Below are 17,196 nucleotides of genomic sequence, written 5' to 3'. Positions count from 1 at the left end.
TTTTAACACGGTTTATATAATTACAACAAATTTTTACAAAATTCGACAAATCCAAAAGCAGCCTATGGGATAACTACTTGTTACAGACACTTCCAGGTTTTGACCTGAGATCTAACTGTTGCACACTTTAGAACTGATCCTGTTAAGAGAAATAGAAAACGTTATGTTATCAATTTCTATAAAAAAAATCAACTGCTCTTTTATAAACCCATTCTATCTACAGTAATAATTCTCTGTAATGAATTCTTATAATGCCATCTGATCGACAGCACGACCTTAAACTAATAATGATCTGTGACAAGTTACAAAGCAACTCATTACACACGTCTTATATCACAGTAAAAACCATTGATGTTCATATAGTAGGAATGATTTCCTGTTATGGTATGTGATATGAAAATTGAACAGCAACAACTGCAAAGTTATTTATAAAATGTAAAACCTCGAGAAGTTACAGTGGAACAAAGTGGTTTTTATGGAAGCATTTGTTAAAAAAAAAAAAAAAAAAAAAAAAAAATATATATATATATATATATATATATATATATATATATATATATATATATATTTGTTTTTAAAGTTGTTAAATCTTACAGAAGCTTACCCAAGGCAGTTATTAGTTGTTAAGGTTGTGCATACGAAGGAATTATGAGCATCTGTATTTACAAATATCACTTCTACGTAGTTTTTATGTATATTAATGTGTGTGTGTGTGTATATATATAATATATATATATATATATATATATATATATATATGTGTGTGTGTGTGTGTGTGTGTGTGTGTGTGTGTGTGTGCAGTACTGTGCAAAAGTTTTAGGCACCATATTCTATGCCGTACCAATTTTGTTATATATGTTTATTATGTCTGCATCATTATGTACAAAATCATTCAGTATTTCCATATACAAGTTAAAAATTAATAAATAAATAACTATCATTAAATGAGAATATATGCATGGCTATAAAGAAAAAAAATATATAGTACAAGACAGACCAGTTTTCAGATGGAAAATGTACTCTCCCGGGATTTGCATAAAAATAAAAGTTTTAGAAGTTTCTTTTATGCAGGAATGTTTTTTAAAAGCATCTTTTGCTTGTGCCATATTTTTGTATGTGCACAGTACTAGAAGTAAACCAGCTTTACTGAGCATGATTCCAGGAGCGTACATTAGGTTTTTTTTTGTTTCCATCTGAAAACTGGTCTGTCTTGTACTATATATGCATATATTCTCCTGTAATGTTATTTGTTTATAAATTTTAAAGTTATATACGGAAATACTGAATGATTTTCTACATAATGATGCAGACATGATAAACAAAATTGGTACAGCATATAATATGGTGCCTAAGACTTTTGCACAGTACTGTGTATATGTACACACATACATATAAATATATATCACGTTGTATGTTATATATGTATATACTGGCTTTTTTTTGTTTTGTTTTACATTTAACTGGTTATTTAAATATATAGCAGGATAGTAATTGCTTTTTCCTCTTTCTGTTAAATATTCTAGTGGTTGTGCACCAACATTATGTATATATGATTAATTTTGTTAACTAACACCTTCTGACCAATCAGAACGCAGCATTCAGTAGCCACTGTGTAGTAGTAACACGACTCAACGTTGGTTCCACCAGCTGAATGTTTTCTGGTGACCTTTGACCCTAGATCGCCCAGCAAGCCGATGGTCAGGAGGATGGTGAGTGGGACAGACTGGGAGACAGTGAGCAGGAACTCCCTGTCAGACGAACGACTGGAAACGCAGAGCCTGCCCAACCGCTCGCGCCCGGGCTCGCCCAATCAGTAAGTTCACGTGTACAATTTATATCTACATCACACACACACACACACACACACATTACTGAGCACTGTGATTATCACCTGCAGTTCTATATTCACTGCGGATGGCACACGTGTCCGGCCGTCCTCCATCGGGCACCTGGTAGATCACGTTATCGATGACTCGGTGTGCCAGGCTTTCACCAACCACAAGTCGGCATCGTCCACGCAGGCTAACAGCATCAGCCTGGACTCCACACCGTAAGTCTGCTGGTTTGTTTATGTTGCAGGTGTGATTTTTACGCCTGGCAGTACAACCTGCATTGTAGTATAATCTGTAATAAAACAGGTGGCACCTCGTTCTTGGGTGTTTTGTTTGTTTATCAAAAGGACAGGTTTCACAATTATTCAGTACTCTTGCAGTTCTCCATGTCATACATTTTTCTCTTGCTTTGATGGACGGTCATCCTCCCGCGAAGGTTACGTCGAGCTTGTTCCTTGTTGTCTATTTCTGTCACTACAGAAACCAGCCAAGGATGCATTCTTCGCTCAACACAGTGATGAATCATTACAAGAAACGCTTGAATAAATGCTTATTTTATATTTTCACCCATCATCGACTTCCAGTATTTCAACCACGCCCATTGCTAACCGGTGCAAAAAACCAAGCACATATGGTACAGTACAGCAGGCGAACCATTTCCCTAGACATGCACTAAGGGGTAGATCTGCTTGGAAAGAGCTTAGTTTACAGCTTAGTGGCTTTCAATGTGGCACGGGGATGAGATGCCACAACTGTATAGTGTAAATGTGTAAGTGTTGTGAAATGGCAGCACATGCCTACCTACCATGTATGAGCAACAACAGTTCAGCCACAATGTGGTAGACCACACAGACTTAGAGCGGGCCTGAGGAGGGCTGAAGCACATAACGTGTAAAACTCGCCTTTCCTCTGTTGCGTCACTCGCTACAGAGTCCCAAACTGCCGCCTGAAGCAACACCAGCACGCCTGGAACGGTTAAAGCACACCACCACCGAGTAAACGGCGTCATATTCATGGTAGTCGGGTGTCCACATACTTTTGGCCACATAGTGTATATATATATATCCAAAGTGTATATTATATGTTTAGTGGATTTTCTGATGTTTTGTCACATAAAAGATAGAAACCTACTGTAGGAACTATGTAGTTTGTTGTGGTGGAACTCAAACCTTTATGAGGTAATAAAAGTATTAATCTGATCTGTTGTTGTGTCGAACCGTGTACAGATGTGATTCCTCTTGGATTTGGTGGTAAAATAATACTGATTTATAATTGCAAGCGTTTTAATTGATACCCCACTAACTGGGGGTTTGGGGTTGAGTCCCAAATAGCATAAAATGGAAAGCTAGTGGAAAGTGTGGGGAGTTGAATCTCTCATTTAAGCCTTTATTTGTTCCACCACCTTGTTCAGTGGTTAGAGAGGGATGAGGTGAAAGCAATTGCCAAGGAGACAACGTGACAATAATATACATGTACACACAAAAGAGAGAGTTCTGCACCTTCCTGTACAGTCAGTTGTTTTTTTATATATTTTTTAATTCTATTTATATGTTTTTTAACATTATAGTACATTGTATTTTATTTTAGTCTCTAATTTACTTCTTATCATATTGTATTTGTATCTTTTAAATAATTACCTTCAGGATTAAAAGATTGAACCTACCTTACCTTACCTTATTTAAGATTCGCTTCCAGGAATAGTTTTGAATGTTTTTTTTTTAACTGGCATCCAGTAAGTAAGGTCCATTTCGTAATCCAGAAATGGGCGGGGCCATTGCGAACGGATGTCGTGATGTCAAGTGCGAAAGGTCAGTTCCAAATCGCCTGAAGTGTACCCCTTTTGTGGCGTATGAGTTATTAGCTGCGTGAGCTATGGAGAAATATTACGCAAAACAAAAACTATTTTGCTTGTAGTACGGAGTTTCCTCAATCATGTTTGTGTGCCTTTGAAGTTTATTGTGTTACATTATCTACTCTACAGTATTTGTCGGTATTTGTCATATTCATTCATTCATTCATTAATGAATAATTTTTTTTAATAGTACAATGAAAAGTTGTTAAACTTTTAAACATTTTTACTTTGTCACTTTTTCCCCAAACATATAGATAAGGTTGGTATCTTACGGTATGTCTGGCTAGAATTGTTTCATTGAAGAACAAGTAGAAGAACATTGTTTTTATTACATTATAATTATTGTGACAATGTTGCAGTGACGCGTTTCTTCTGAGATAATAGAGACACCAGGATTTTCTTTAATGTAATCATTGTTAACGTATTAAATAAATCATAGAAACTAGGTGATGACCGCACGCTACATATATTGGTGACTGTGTGTGTGTGTGTGTGTGTGTGTGTGTGTGTGTGTGTGTAGGGTGGTGAATTGCTAATCAAGTTCGTATTTGAGTCATCACAGTTTCCACAGTGCTCAGTTGGCATTTGGTTCCCGTGCTTATTTTAGCTTTACACACTAGGTGGAAACTTTCTCTGGTTGGAGCTGTGGGTTTTTTTTTTTTGTGTGTGTGTGTGTGTGTGTGTGTGTTTGTGTTTTTTATGCACTGCTAGATGTTGCATGGGTGGTTAGTTCAGGACCTACATACTGTACATATGAACAGTACTATACTGTTACATACATTTATGTTCATATGTATATAATCATATATTAATAATGATAAGGATGATATTTTAGAGTAAGTATATGGGAAAATATATATAAAAAAAAATAAAATCTGTGTGCAGTCTTACTTTGGAATATTAAATCTGTAATATGTCGGTTAAAGCTTTGTTTAGTCATCTACATTTGAATGTACAAGTGGTGTTCAAGTCAAAGCGGGACTTTTGTTAGTGCAGAATAACAGAACACGGTTATGAGAGTAAAAACTCTTTTTTATTTCTCTATATAATCCCCTGCTAAACTAACGCACTTATCTAACTGTTTCACTAGTGCTAGTTGAAAGTAGAAAGTTCGCTCAGTATGCCAGTACGCTGGCCTCCCAGGAACTCCTTTCCGGTGCAAGCATGTCAAAAAGCCACCCCGACATGCCAATCATGCACTATTCCAATGTGTTGCTGTGACTGAGTGTCATCAGTGTTCTGTGCTTCGTCTAAGTCATCTGTAAGTGTCGATGGCTTTTACGGCTATATTAAGGAGAAATTTCATTACGAGTCCCAGTTTGACTTGAACGCCTCTGATATAATCAGTATAACATGATGCTGGCTGTTAATTTTAATTTTTTTTGCCCTTTTCTCGAATGATGACAGTGACACTATTGTGGTTCAGGCTATTGTGGTAGTAGGGACTTCGTCTTAAATGTGAGAATAATGTGGGCAGTTTGTATTACACACACATACACACAGCATGTTTACTGAAAGCTGCGTACTAAACCGAATAGCTGGCTATTTTTGCCGTCGCTCACTATTAACCGGGTTTTCATTTAAATCAATATATACTTTGGTTAGTTTTGTGGTTAAAACTTGTCTGATTAGGCTTTTGGTTTAGAGTTACTTTTTCAAAAGCATTCATGCGGCATGTCATGGTTCAGAATTCATCAGAATCGTTTTATTATGATTTATATGTTCGCATTTGATGTGGTAAACTGTTACACCACTATAATCCTACAGGTGGCGCAATCTAAACCTATTCACACATTGGCCGCATATGTGGTAGGAGCAAATTATTTGCAGTTTGTTTTTAGAATTGGAACAAAATCTGGGGAAAAAAAATGAGAGAATCTGTATTTTATAAAATCGAAGTACATATGGTGACCGTATCGTATCAGGTGGTCTCCGGTGATTCCCATGTCTTTTGTGACTGTATCAACACTCATATTTTACATGGATGTTACTTCTTCAACCCATTTCAAATCATTCTCATTAAATATTCCAATATAACCGTTTACATGCTTTCTGATCTGATAAGATGTGCAGTTACTGTGCATGCTCCAAGAAGTTGGCGTTTTTGATGTGTGAATGCCCTCTTTAATCTGCACTATTGTGCTGCCTTGCAGATCACCAGACAGTGCGATAGACAGCCAGCCTCCTGCTCTTCCACCGAAGCAGTCTAGGAAGAACCTGATCAGTCACATCAGCCAATCCCGATCTGAACTGGAGCTCGATGAGCACGCCTCCGAACTCTACGACATGCCTATAGCCTCGGATAAGAGCATGGTGCGTTGTGGGGTTTTCTTTCTTTTAGTGCAACCATTAAAAAATAATTGACTTTAAAAAAATGAAGAAAAAAAAATACGATGACAGTACAGCGGTACCCCGGCATGCGAATCAAACCCGTTCCAGAGGCTGGTTTTGTATTAGGAAAAAAAATTCCCATAGAAATCATATAAATGCAGATAATCCGTTCCAGCCAACCAAAAACATTACCAATATTTCCAACAATATAATTAAATATTTTTTTGCATATGAAATCAATCAATACGGATCTCCGAGTGGCGCAGTGGTAAAGTGCTCGCCGTATCATCCGGAGATCACAAGTTCCATAGCCAAACCTCATTGGATTTCCTCTTGGCGCCGGCTTTTTACTGTCTTTTTGGCACCGTTTTACCGTCCTTGCTAACGTTCTTGGGACGTCTTCACTAAATCCTGCACAACATACAAAAAAAAACATTTTGTTAACTTATTTCGCTTGGCTTTTCACTGATGCGAACATGTTCTGGACGGCCCAACATTCGGTTCGGCTCGGTTCGTTCGCTTGCACCATTTCAGCTCGGAAGGTGAAAATACTTATGGTGGTGCGTTCGTACGCCGAGGTTCCACTTTATATGATAATCAGGCTGTTAATAAATGTTAGCTAGTAATCCTTGTTTCCTGTTCAGCATTTTTTGGTTCCGTATTGTAAATTCACTTGATCACTTGATCAATGTACATATCCAGTGTTTTTTTCTCTTTCATGCTCCTGTGCAGAACGGTGCGGTTCCACACGACAACCTTGTGCTGATCAAAATGAAACCGGATGAAAACGGACGCTTCGGCTTCAACGTCAAGGTACGCTTGATTGAAAAACCAATTTGTTCATTCGAAAAAATCCTAAAAAAAATAATAAAAATGTAAATCTCCCACGCTTTTTGTCCTCCATCCGTCCGTTCACAGGGTGGCGCTGATCAGAGAATGCCAATCATCGTGTCTCGTGTCGCTCCTGGAACTGCGGTAGGCTCCAGACGTCGCCTGATGTTTCTACACAGCCTTTCATTTTAATTCCAGTTACAGAATGAGATCCTGCTCACGTGTCATGTGTCATGTGACTCCGGCTTCTCGGTCGTTTCAGGCTGACCTGTGTGTACCGCGTCTGAACGAGGGTGACCAGGTGGTGCTGATAAACGGGCGGGACATCTCCGACTACACGCACGACGACGTGGTCATGCTGATTAAGGCCAGCTGTGAAAACCAATCGGGAGAGCTCATTCTGCTAGTGAGGCCCAATGGTGAGGAGCTGCTTAAAACCTTTTTATAGGATTTATTATATCATACGGCGGCTAGCACTGTCGCCTAGCACATCCAGGGTCTGGGTTTAATTCCCACCTTGGGGTCTGTGTGCATGGAGTTTACATGTTCTCTCCGTGCTTGGTGGGTTTCCTCTGGGTACGCCGGTTTCCTCCTACAGTCTAAAGACAGGCAGATTAGGCTAATTGGCGTTCCCAAATTACCCGTAGTGTGTGGATGTTAACCGGAGGTCCTATAACGGTGGTATAAATACAGGTTTAAAAAGTTATTGGTCACCTGGGATTTCTGGCTAATCGGATAAGTTTAAATCTTAAATTGAATCCTCGCAGCAATCTACGATGTGGACGAGGAAGAGGAGAAGCTGGACCTGGAGCCGGAGTTCCAGTACATTCCAGAAAGCTGCTCTTTAGACCGGTCACACTCGGAACCAGACGGATGGAAATCGTCCTTCCAGATCCTGCGAGAAGGACTGAGCACCGGGACAGTCCTCGCTCAATTTGACGTGAGTTACCCTTCACACATGCTACATTCATTTAAAAAAAAAATTTTTTTTTTATAGGTAATAGTTGTATGTTTAATCTTATGGATGATACAGTTCAGCAATGTCTTACAGTATGACTTAATATTTGCCCATATATATATATACATACATAAGTTTTAAGAATGACACACACACACACACATACACACACACATATATATATATATATATATATATATATATATATTCTTTTTTTTTTATTTAAAGCAAAACTATAGACTCACTTATTTAGAATGGCTTTTTTTATTTTATTTTATGTTTTTTTCATAATTTTATAATTTTGTTTTATTTATTATTATGATTATTATTACTATTATTATATTTTTTTATTTACATGTTTCATTTATTTATTTATAACTGTGTTTTATTTTCTTCCTGTATTTTTATTTCTATTTCCATGTCTATTGCCATTTTATTGTCATTTTTAGTGCTGTGAAGCACTTTGGTTCACCTTAGGTTGCTGTAAAGTGCTATATAATATGATTGATAGTATGATGATATGATATATAGTATGATTGATTAGAGCATTTCATACAGTAAGTGTCAAAGCCTTATTGACAATTACACTAAGTTTATGCAAAGAGTCAATATTTGCAGTGTTGCCGGTTCTTTTTCAAGACATCTGCAATTCCCCCTTTCGTGCTGTCAATCAATTTTGGGCCACATCCTGACTGATGTTCTTGCATAATCAATGCTTGGAGTTTGTTAGAATTTTTGTGGTTTTGTTTGTCCACCTGCCTTTTGAGGACGGACTACAAGTTCTCAATCGAATTAATGTCTGGGGAGTTTCTTGGCCATGGACCATAAAATGTCGATGTTTTGTCCTTTGAGTCACTTAGTTCTACTTTGCCTTATGACAAGGTGCTCCATCCAGCTGCTTATGATTGGGGGAAGTGGCTCTCTGAGGATGTTTTTGTACCGTTCTTTATTCATGGCTGTGTTCTTAGGTAAAATTGATTAATTGATTGAGTCCACTCCCTTGGCTGAGAAGCGACCCCGCGCATGTCATGCTTTACTGTTGGAATGACTGAGAGTAGCGCTCACCTTTATACATTTCAAGAAGGGCAGCAAAGTAGCTCCCTCTCTCCAGGAAAAACATCAGGGACAGGTACAGGGAGTGGACGTCATTTCCTCTGATGAACCCATTTTCCTAACGCTTGAGGCATCCGGAACAAAGCATGTCCGGAGAAGAAAAGGTGAGCGCCATCGTCAGTCCTTTGTCATGCCAACAGTAAAGCATCCTGAAACGATTCCCGCGTGCGGTGGCTTCACAGCCATGGGAGTGTCTTTCTCAAAACCTTTGGCCAAAGCTGTACATCACCGCCTGAGCCTGCTGTTTAAATGAGCGACCTACGGACGCCGTACCGTACTATGCATCTCAATATCACTTCCTGTTATCATTGTGCACGCCGTGCTATTTCCTGTTTCATGACTTTGCAGTTTCTGTAGTAGTTTTCTCACACCACACACTCCGACAACCAATGCTGAGAACACATTTTTGGGCTGGTTTCACGGACGCGGCTTACACCTAGTCTCCGAATAAAACGCCTGCTTCATCTCAGAGTCAGCTGTAAAGACTCTGTCGCAGTTTTAGCCTGTTCTGGATTAACCTCAACTGATTGCAGAGGCAGGATTCGAGCTACTTTTCTTTTTTTTTTTTCTTTTTTTCATTAACTTACCAGGAAGTCCCTTTTGAGATCAACAATCTCTTTTACAATGAAGGCCAAAGTAACAGCCATACTATTTCATGACAATTAAATGCTTCTATATGTATATACATATATGACATAATAAAATAAATAAATAAAAAATGTATAGTTCTAGAATACATTTACAATAAATAAGATTTCCAAAAATCAAAGCTACGTGCATCTTTTAACACATTCTTTACGAAATCTTTCACAGAATATTATTGAGACTTTTCTGCAAATCATTCCAGGACATTTCACGATCTCTTGTAGGAAAATGCATTTTTTCCCAACTCTGTAAAAACTTAAAATTTTAAAATGCGACCGTCTGGAAGAGCGGAGACAGAGATAAGCTGGAATTTGTCTATTATTGCTTTATAATTAAAAACATAAGCCAGTTGTACAGAGTGGTCAGTGGTGTCCAACCCACCAAACCATAAAGAATGCAATGGTGTGTAAGAGACTTGGCATTTGTGATAAAGCATGTATAGTACACTAATCTCTTTAAAAAAAAAAAAATAAAGAAGAAGGTGAAAGCTCCATCATTGGGGGAAAAAAAAGTTGCATTTCTTTAAGCTTACTTTAAGCTTCTTGCTAAGATTAGCAACATGCACATTAAATAAAAAGCTCATCACCTAGTTACTCTAGGAATAAACTAAAGCTTAAATAAATCCTGCTTAGTAATGTTTGTGAGGGAGAACGGACCATCTGGAATATTTTAACGAAGCTCTACATGGGAATAATCCACTGACTTTACTTTAATGTAGTAAACTTTTTAAGACTGCTTTCTTGGGTACAAAGAGAAAGCCTTGGAGCCAAAGCCTAGGCTTTAGTCTTGGTCCCAAAGAGGAATGTCTTTACCTGCGCCTCTGATCACTTTGAGGTTTTTGGTCGTGTATAGAATAGATCATAAAGTCTGCAGACCGTTAGTGAGCTGAGGAGTCTTTACATCAAGTTCCGTGAAGATGCTGGACAAGTAAAACCCCATGAATATGGGCACTACGTATAAGTAGAGATGGATGTCATGTTCCCTTCAAATGTCCATCCATACTGTACAAATCCAGGGCAGGAAGCCATGAAGATGATGCGAGGTGAGAATTGCTATAGCAGAACTGAACAACAGCCGGTTGCGGCATTATTGTCCTCGTCCGCCAATGGATGATCAGAATCCAGTAGATGTCCCCTTAGCTCATATCTACTGGAGACCAAGGATGGCTTGCACTCGGGGATGCTTTCACTCCAGCTAGATAAGCTCTGCATTTCAATACGGAATGTCTTCATTTGTTTTGATGGTGTTTAAGTCACAGCAACATTAAAGAGTGACCAAACCAAGGTAGTCTGTAGGTGGTGCTGAAAATACTCACACTCGTGAATATTCGTGACATACTCTATTATTCCAGGCAGGGAGTTTGTTTGGTTGTTTTAAACCACCAGTATTAAATTCTAGGTGTTTTATAGGTATAATTCGATAGACATGATGTCACAAACATATTAATATAAATCTGAAATAGAAAAGTATCTTTATTTTAAGTACAGATCAGATGGTTTGACATAATTATTTTAGTATTGTCTTGATTTGGGAGTACTCCTGGCGTACTCTCACCCCTGTCTGTGAAACCGGCCCTTTAACTCCTGGATCAGCAACTTATATAAACCGATAGCTTTACATTTTAAATCCTTCTGTCTTTAATTTTTTCGTCTCGTCTCCTGTCTAATCATTTCAAACATCTTCTATCGAAACATCCAGCAACTGTATCGAAAAAGACCGGGGATGTCCATGTCCTGTGCCCGGTTACAGCAGAACCTCTCGAAGAATCGCTATCGGGACATTTCACCATGTGAGTATTTATAACAGCGGATGTATTGTGTTTTTTGAATTCCTCCAGTTTAAATTATTCAGCGCATTTTGACACACGGACACTGTGTTTCGTGCAGATGACGCAACCCGAGTCGTCCTAAAAGGAGCCGAGGACTACATCAACGCAAACTACATCAATGTAAGAACGTGCAAATATAAATCAGTGTGGATAAATCGATAAATCTCTCTTTGCGTTTTCATGAGGATCTCACAATTTTTGAAAAAGTGTTCATTTTCACGTATATTATTTGCATTTAGGCACTCTTCCAGTATATTACGTTGGTGTGAAAGTTATGCATAGCATTTGCATCTGCCTGATGGTGTTATTAACAATGTTTGTATGCTTTTTTTTTTCTTTTTTTTTTGTCCTAAGATGGAGATCCCAGGTGGAGGTGGGGTAAGACGGTACATTGCATGCCAGGGCCCGTTACCCAGCACTTGTTGCGATTTCTGGCAGATGGTATGGGAGCAGAGCATCACCCTGGTGGTCATGCTCACCACGCAGGTGGAACGGGGCAGGGTAAGAGTGGCGCTTACTTTAAACTAGGAGTCTTAATGATTAATCCATTAAACTCATTGCAGTTCAGAATTGAAGTGATTTAAAAACGCACTATCCGATAATGTTTTGCGTAATATTTTTCCATAGCTCACAGATCTGTTAACTTTCATACCACAATTTCAATATTGTATTTTTAGCAACCTTATTTTAGAGGACAAAGTAAGGCCAGAGTTGTATCTTGGAGTTTAAGGTTTGCTGATAAGAAAATGCTACGTCCACACGTTTATCTAAATGAGACGTCTTTTTTCAGGTGAAATGCCATCAGTACTGGCCTAACGTCTCTGCCACGGGCGGTTACGGCAACTTCCAGGTGTCCTGCGTGTCTGAGGATGGGAAATCGGCGTATCTGCTCCGAGAGCTGACTCTCACACACGTGGAGGTACGACTGTATGATGTTATAGACCGCTGAATGGCATTTGGAGTAGTTTGCGAATACAATGCATTAGTTTATTTTTTTAATCATTTGTCATTTTTAATGCCCACACGCATTAAACTGTGTATAAAAACTAACTTGTGTGTGTTTAGACAAAAGAAGAGAGGCAGATATGCCAGATGCAGTACATGGCTTGGCCCGATCACGGCGTTCCGGATGACTCCACCGATTTCCTGAGCTTTGTTAACTTGGTGCGCAGTAAGCGAGGAGAGTCACAGGACCCCGTGGTTGTGCACTGCAGGTCAGTCCTACACACGAACCGTCATCTGACGTGTGTACACTCAACAAGCTATACAGCAGATAATAATGGGGGTAAACATCTGGACTACCACTAGGTTGCGCTAGTGTTCCAGTATTCTCAAAGCAATTATTATTATTATTATTATTATATATTTGGAACATATTTTTTTTACCATACAGAGATTAAAATGTTGTGCTTTGATGTTTTTTATTTATTATTATTTTTTATTTTTAAGTACGTCTGTGATGTTAGTGCATCGTAATCAGATGCTCAGTGTGATGCTCAGCCTGTCTTTTACTGATCCACTGCTTTACCCCCGCCCTCCCCCATCCCCCTGGCAGCGCCGGGATTGGTCGCACAGGGGTTCTGATCACCATGGAGACAGCGATGTGTCTGATCGAGCGGAGTCAAGACGTATATCCATTGGATATTGTCCGAGCCATGAGAGACCAGCGAGCCATGATGATTCAAACTGCAGTGAGTAGTGAAGCTCCGTCACCTAGTTATGGAGATCCAGGTGGCAGAGATAATTTTTTTTTTTAGAGCCAGTAGTTGATAAGGTGACGCTTTAGCAGGAGCTTGGTAACACAATAAGCACATCAGAGGAAGAAGAAAAAAAAGCAAGGGTATTAGTCTCAAATAATCATTTAAATGGTGACACTATCTGTGTGTCAGAATTTTTGGCCCCCTTTAATTTTTCATTTCATTTCTTGAACCTCCCCCCTCATTCTTCTGCCTTTACAGAGTCAGTACCGGTTTGTATGTGAAGCCATTCTGAAAGTGTACGACGAAGAGATAGTGATGCCACTGGACGTGCCGGAGTCGACTGCCAGCGCAACAGAGGAATAAAAGAGCAGCCCCACCCCCCCACCCCCACCCGTCCCCCCATCCCGGATTCCTTTGCTTTCGCAACAGTCCTGCTGTCGCCCCCTGGTGGACGGCTGCGTACAAGACCTTGACCCCTGCAAATTGGAACATGGGCGACAAAGCACTATTTGCACTTTAGAAACAAAATGACCACTTGAGGGGATTTACTAAAAAGACAAATTCATCAGGGTGTGTTGTGTAATCATTAACTTTTTAACCGCGATAAACATTCAGGGTTGGAAGCAGAACTGAACGGAATAGATGAAGTGACTTCTTGTAGTGCCATACACTGAAATGAGCCAACCTGGAACAAACTCTTGGATCACTTTCCTCTGTCAAATGCTATTTATGATTTAATTATTATTTTTTTTAAATGGGCCCGTGTCCCCCCTCACAGTCCGCCATTTCATTTTGTGGTACACAAATTTACGTCTTTTGAAATCCCCCGGGTATCCTGCGCTGTGAAAAAATCAAGTTTTCGGTGTCTGTTCATTGCTCTGATGCTTTAGGGGGAAAAAAAAACAAAAACAAACAAACAAACAAAAAAAAACCCCACTTTGACATGCACTCTTTCCGTTTAGGTCTTGAATCTCTGTTAAATTCATAGAAAGGTTTAGGCCAGCAGCTAAGGGTTTAACTACTGTATACAGTGTACGAAATAATGTGGAATAACGATGTGAAAATCTTCCTTGTTAGCAGAACTTTGCTGTAACATTTACCTATACGACACACCAGATCAGGCTGACTGCTTTGGCATGAAATTTTAATTTTAAGCTTATGGGTCACACCCGTGATGTCATTTAAATCTATAATATATTTTACCCCATGTGAATTTTGTTACCTACTGCATGTCAGCAGAAATCGTTAGAGGCTCGTGTGTGCTTGTACCACATTTCAACATGCAGATTGTTTTTTTTTGTTTGTTTTTTTAAGCAGACTACTGATATCTCACATTAACAGTTCTCACTGGAGATCTAAAGTCAGTGATGTAGGCCATGATGTTCCTTCACCTGCCTCACTGATGTGAAGGTGCTATAGCCCAGGCCCGGGTTCTATAGCATCCCTATATCAACATCAGGTAACTAGTATAGCCAGACTAACCAAGGTACTAAAAGCCTTGGCCCCCTATACATGGGCTAAGGAAACAATACCGTCCCTGCCCCTGTACTGGAGTACCTAAGGTAAAGGTGCTGTAGACTAGAATCTTAAACTGGTTGAGAAAATAATACACTCATCCATGTCCCAAACTACCCAAGGTAAAGGTGCTATAGACTAAACCCCTGTCACAGGCTAAGGAAACGATAATATACACCTTGTCCTTGTCCTTGTCCTTGTCCTTGGGTAGTTAATCGCTGCAACTGGTAGACTCTGTCCCAAACTACCCAAGGTAAAGGTGCTATAGTCTAGACCCTTGTAACTGGCTAAAAAAAAATGATATAGACCATGTTCCTGTTCTTGCGTAGCTAATGTAATGGTGCTATAGATTTAATCCTTGTAATTGGCACAACACCATATCTGACTAACAAAGTTGAAGATCCTAAAAGTCTGATCTTTGCACCTACCTGAGATAAAGGCATCATTTCTGCAGCCAGTTTCTGATACCAAGAATAAATATGATCATTTGTCACATGGACATAACATTACCGTCCTGTCTTTGGATAGCCCAACTGGGTCACCAGTCTGGGGTCAACCATGATAATGAACCCCCGGAACAGATCGTGGTAAGGGCCTTCCTCTGAGATATTTAGTAAATTTGGTCATAGTGGAAACTTGGATTCTGTAAGGCTCGAACGCCTGACTCTTATCCCCATCTTCACCTCCATTGGCAGGGCCTTTAACACCATTGCCTTAGTAGTTATTGTTGAGTTCATAAAGGAAAGACTATAGAGATTATAAAGAGTATATAACTAAATATTAGGTTCTATGCTAAATAAATGATATTTAAGGATTTACGCCTAGTTAGGAATGATAAATGTACTGTAAACCCCGTACCTTACTCAGTTAAAGGTCCTATTGGGACCGTCCCAAGCCAATGCAGATGCTGTTGATTCCCAATTCTTAACACTTTAACTGGACAATTGACATAACTTGGTCATCGCTATAGACCCGTGTACCTGAGTAATTAAAGTAAATGCCCTGTATTTACCATAGCCCATATACACAATATGACTTGTCATAACTCCTTCATCCATTGTGAATATCCAATCTGCTAAAGCCCAAGTTGTGGAATACGCCCCGAGTTCGCTTTGTTGTTAGTCTCCCTTGACCCTAAAGAAACTGGAAGAAAAAAAAAAATGATGCGACCAACTACTGTTTTTATGTCTTGCTCTTACTTCATCTGTCCTGTTTTAACAATTGCATTCCATGATATAAGGGATTTGGCTTCCAGGACCAACACATTTTCATCCTAATGAATGTCCATCAAGCAGACATGCGAGCTTCCGTGCGTGTTGTGATGAATCTTAAGCTATAGATTTGCTATTAATATTGTGTTGGGACAATGGTATTTTTGTATTTTAAAGTTGAGAGGGGGAAAAAGTAAATCAGAGACAACACTTTGCAGCTGACTTTGTAGCCTGTCGAGCTACTTTATTCTTACTGTAGTTATGGGCAAGGGGGAGTCATGTTGAAATTATATTTATGTGGAAAATTTGTTAAATAGAGACACCTGTAGGAACATCTTAACTACACAGTGTCAAATGTTAAATATTTGTAAATATGTTGTTATATATTAAAAGTGTTCTGAAAAGATTTTGGTGTTGGTGTGCTTTTACTGTCTATAATATTCAGTCGTGGCTCATTATATAACAATCATTGTAGCAGCTAAAGACTTTTAGTTTATTACCCAGAGCCAGGATTTGTGGCATTGAGCCTCATTATGAACCCAAGATGTATTCAAATTCATTCCATCTTCTCCACGCTGAGATGAGCAAAAATGTAACAATGTTCTCCAACACTCATCATCAGATAGGTATTGTGTTCTTGAGGTACCAACTTCCAAAAGGTTCGGGAATTTGGTTCAAGATACACAATGTCCCAAAGTCCATCATGGCGATGGAAGGGAAACCCCACCGGTTTCTCCTCAGTCTGAGAACAGGAGTAGATGATCTTGCGCAAATCGACATTTGAATGTCTACACCTAAAAAAGTCAAAAAGCAAGCTTTAAAAATAAATAAATAAAATAATAAAACCGGCAAATGAAATCCAGAGGCTAAAACTAGACAAACCGTTACCAGCGGTTTGCATCATTCCATGATTGTCCCTACCTCTTATGAAGATCCAGGAGGTGTTCGAGGCAGCAGTCATGGGGTGTATTGGACATGATTATTTCCCGGAATAAATATATAATATATGCATTTCAGTAGTGGCTTAGGTTGTTCAGGCTCCGAGTTGCTGATCGAAATTTTAGGAGTTCATCACCACTGTTGGGTCCTTGGACAAAGCTCTTTAACCCTATGTGCCATACAACCCAGCCATGCAGTGCCAGTCCCAAGCCTGGTTAGAAAATTGGAGGTTTGTAATAGAAAGGTCATCCAGCATATCACCCATGCCAGATTTTGATCAAATGATGATCCGATGTGTCAATCTAACCACAAATGAAGCAAAGCCCAAGAAAGAAAATTGATTGCAAAAACAGCATCAAGCCTTTACCCTACTGACGTCACCCGACTACTTTATTCTTTTTTTTGTGTTGCTTTTTTAGTCTTGTACTTTAGCTTCTTGAT

The 17,196-nt window shown here is 39.1% G+C and overlaps 1 protein-coding gene across 2 annotated transcripts in view; it reads left to right on the top strand.

Moving 5' to 3' along the window:
• ptpn4b (protein tyrosine phosphatase non-receptor type 4b) overlaps positions 1-16,222 on the top strand; it is a 48,494-nt gene extending 32,272 nt beyond the window's left edge. The window contains exons 14-28 of one of the 2 annotated variants that reach the window (XR_008357791.1): positions 1,679-1,813; positions 1,898-2,050; positions 5,838-5,997; positions 6,748-6,828; positions 6,934-6,990; positions 7,109-7,265; positions 7,614-7,786; positions 11,261-11,351; positions 11,449-11,510; positions 11,745-11,891; positions 12,181-12,309; positions 12,456-12,604; positions 12,946-13,081; positions 13,349-14,733; positions 14,865-16,222. Coding sequence is in view for 1 of the 2 variants with exons in the window: in XM_053492349.1 (XP_053348324.1) it covers positions 1,679-1,813; positions 1,898-2,050; positions 5,838-5,997; positions 6,748-6,828; positions 6,934-6,990; positions 7,109-7,265; positions 7,614-7,786; positions 11,261-11,351; positions 11,449-11,510; positions 11,745-11,891; positions 12,181-12,309; positions 12,456-12,604; positions 12,946-13,081; positions 13,349-13,453 (1,735 nt within the window). In the remaining variant the exon portion in view is untranslated. Of the gene's footprint in view, positions 1-1,678; positions 1,814-1,897; positions 2,051-5,837; positions 5,998-6,747; positions 6,829-6,933; positions 6,991-7,108; positions 7,266-7,613; positions 7,787-11,260; positions 11,352-11,448; positions 11,511-11,744; positions 11,892-12,180; positions 12,310-12,455; positions 12,605-12,945; positions 13,082-13,348 lie in introns of both variants that reach the window. The other variant, XM_053492349.1, reaches the window with a different exon arrangement.
• Positions 16,223-17,196: the final 974 nt, after the last annotated feature.

Source organism: Clarias gariepinus, chromosome 3, assembly GCF_024256425.1.
Source record: "Clarias gariepinus isolate MV-2021 ecotype Netherlands chromosome 3, CGAR_prim_01v2, whole genome shotgun sequence".
NCBI classification, from domain to species: Eukaryota; Metazoa; Chordata; class Actinopteri; order Siluriformes; family Clariidae; genus Clarias; species Clarias gariepinus.
Note: the sequence above shows the minus strand (reverse complement) of the source record. Positions and strands in the feature narration are given on the sequence as shown.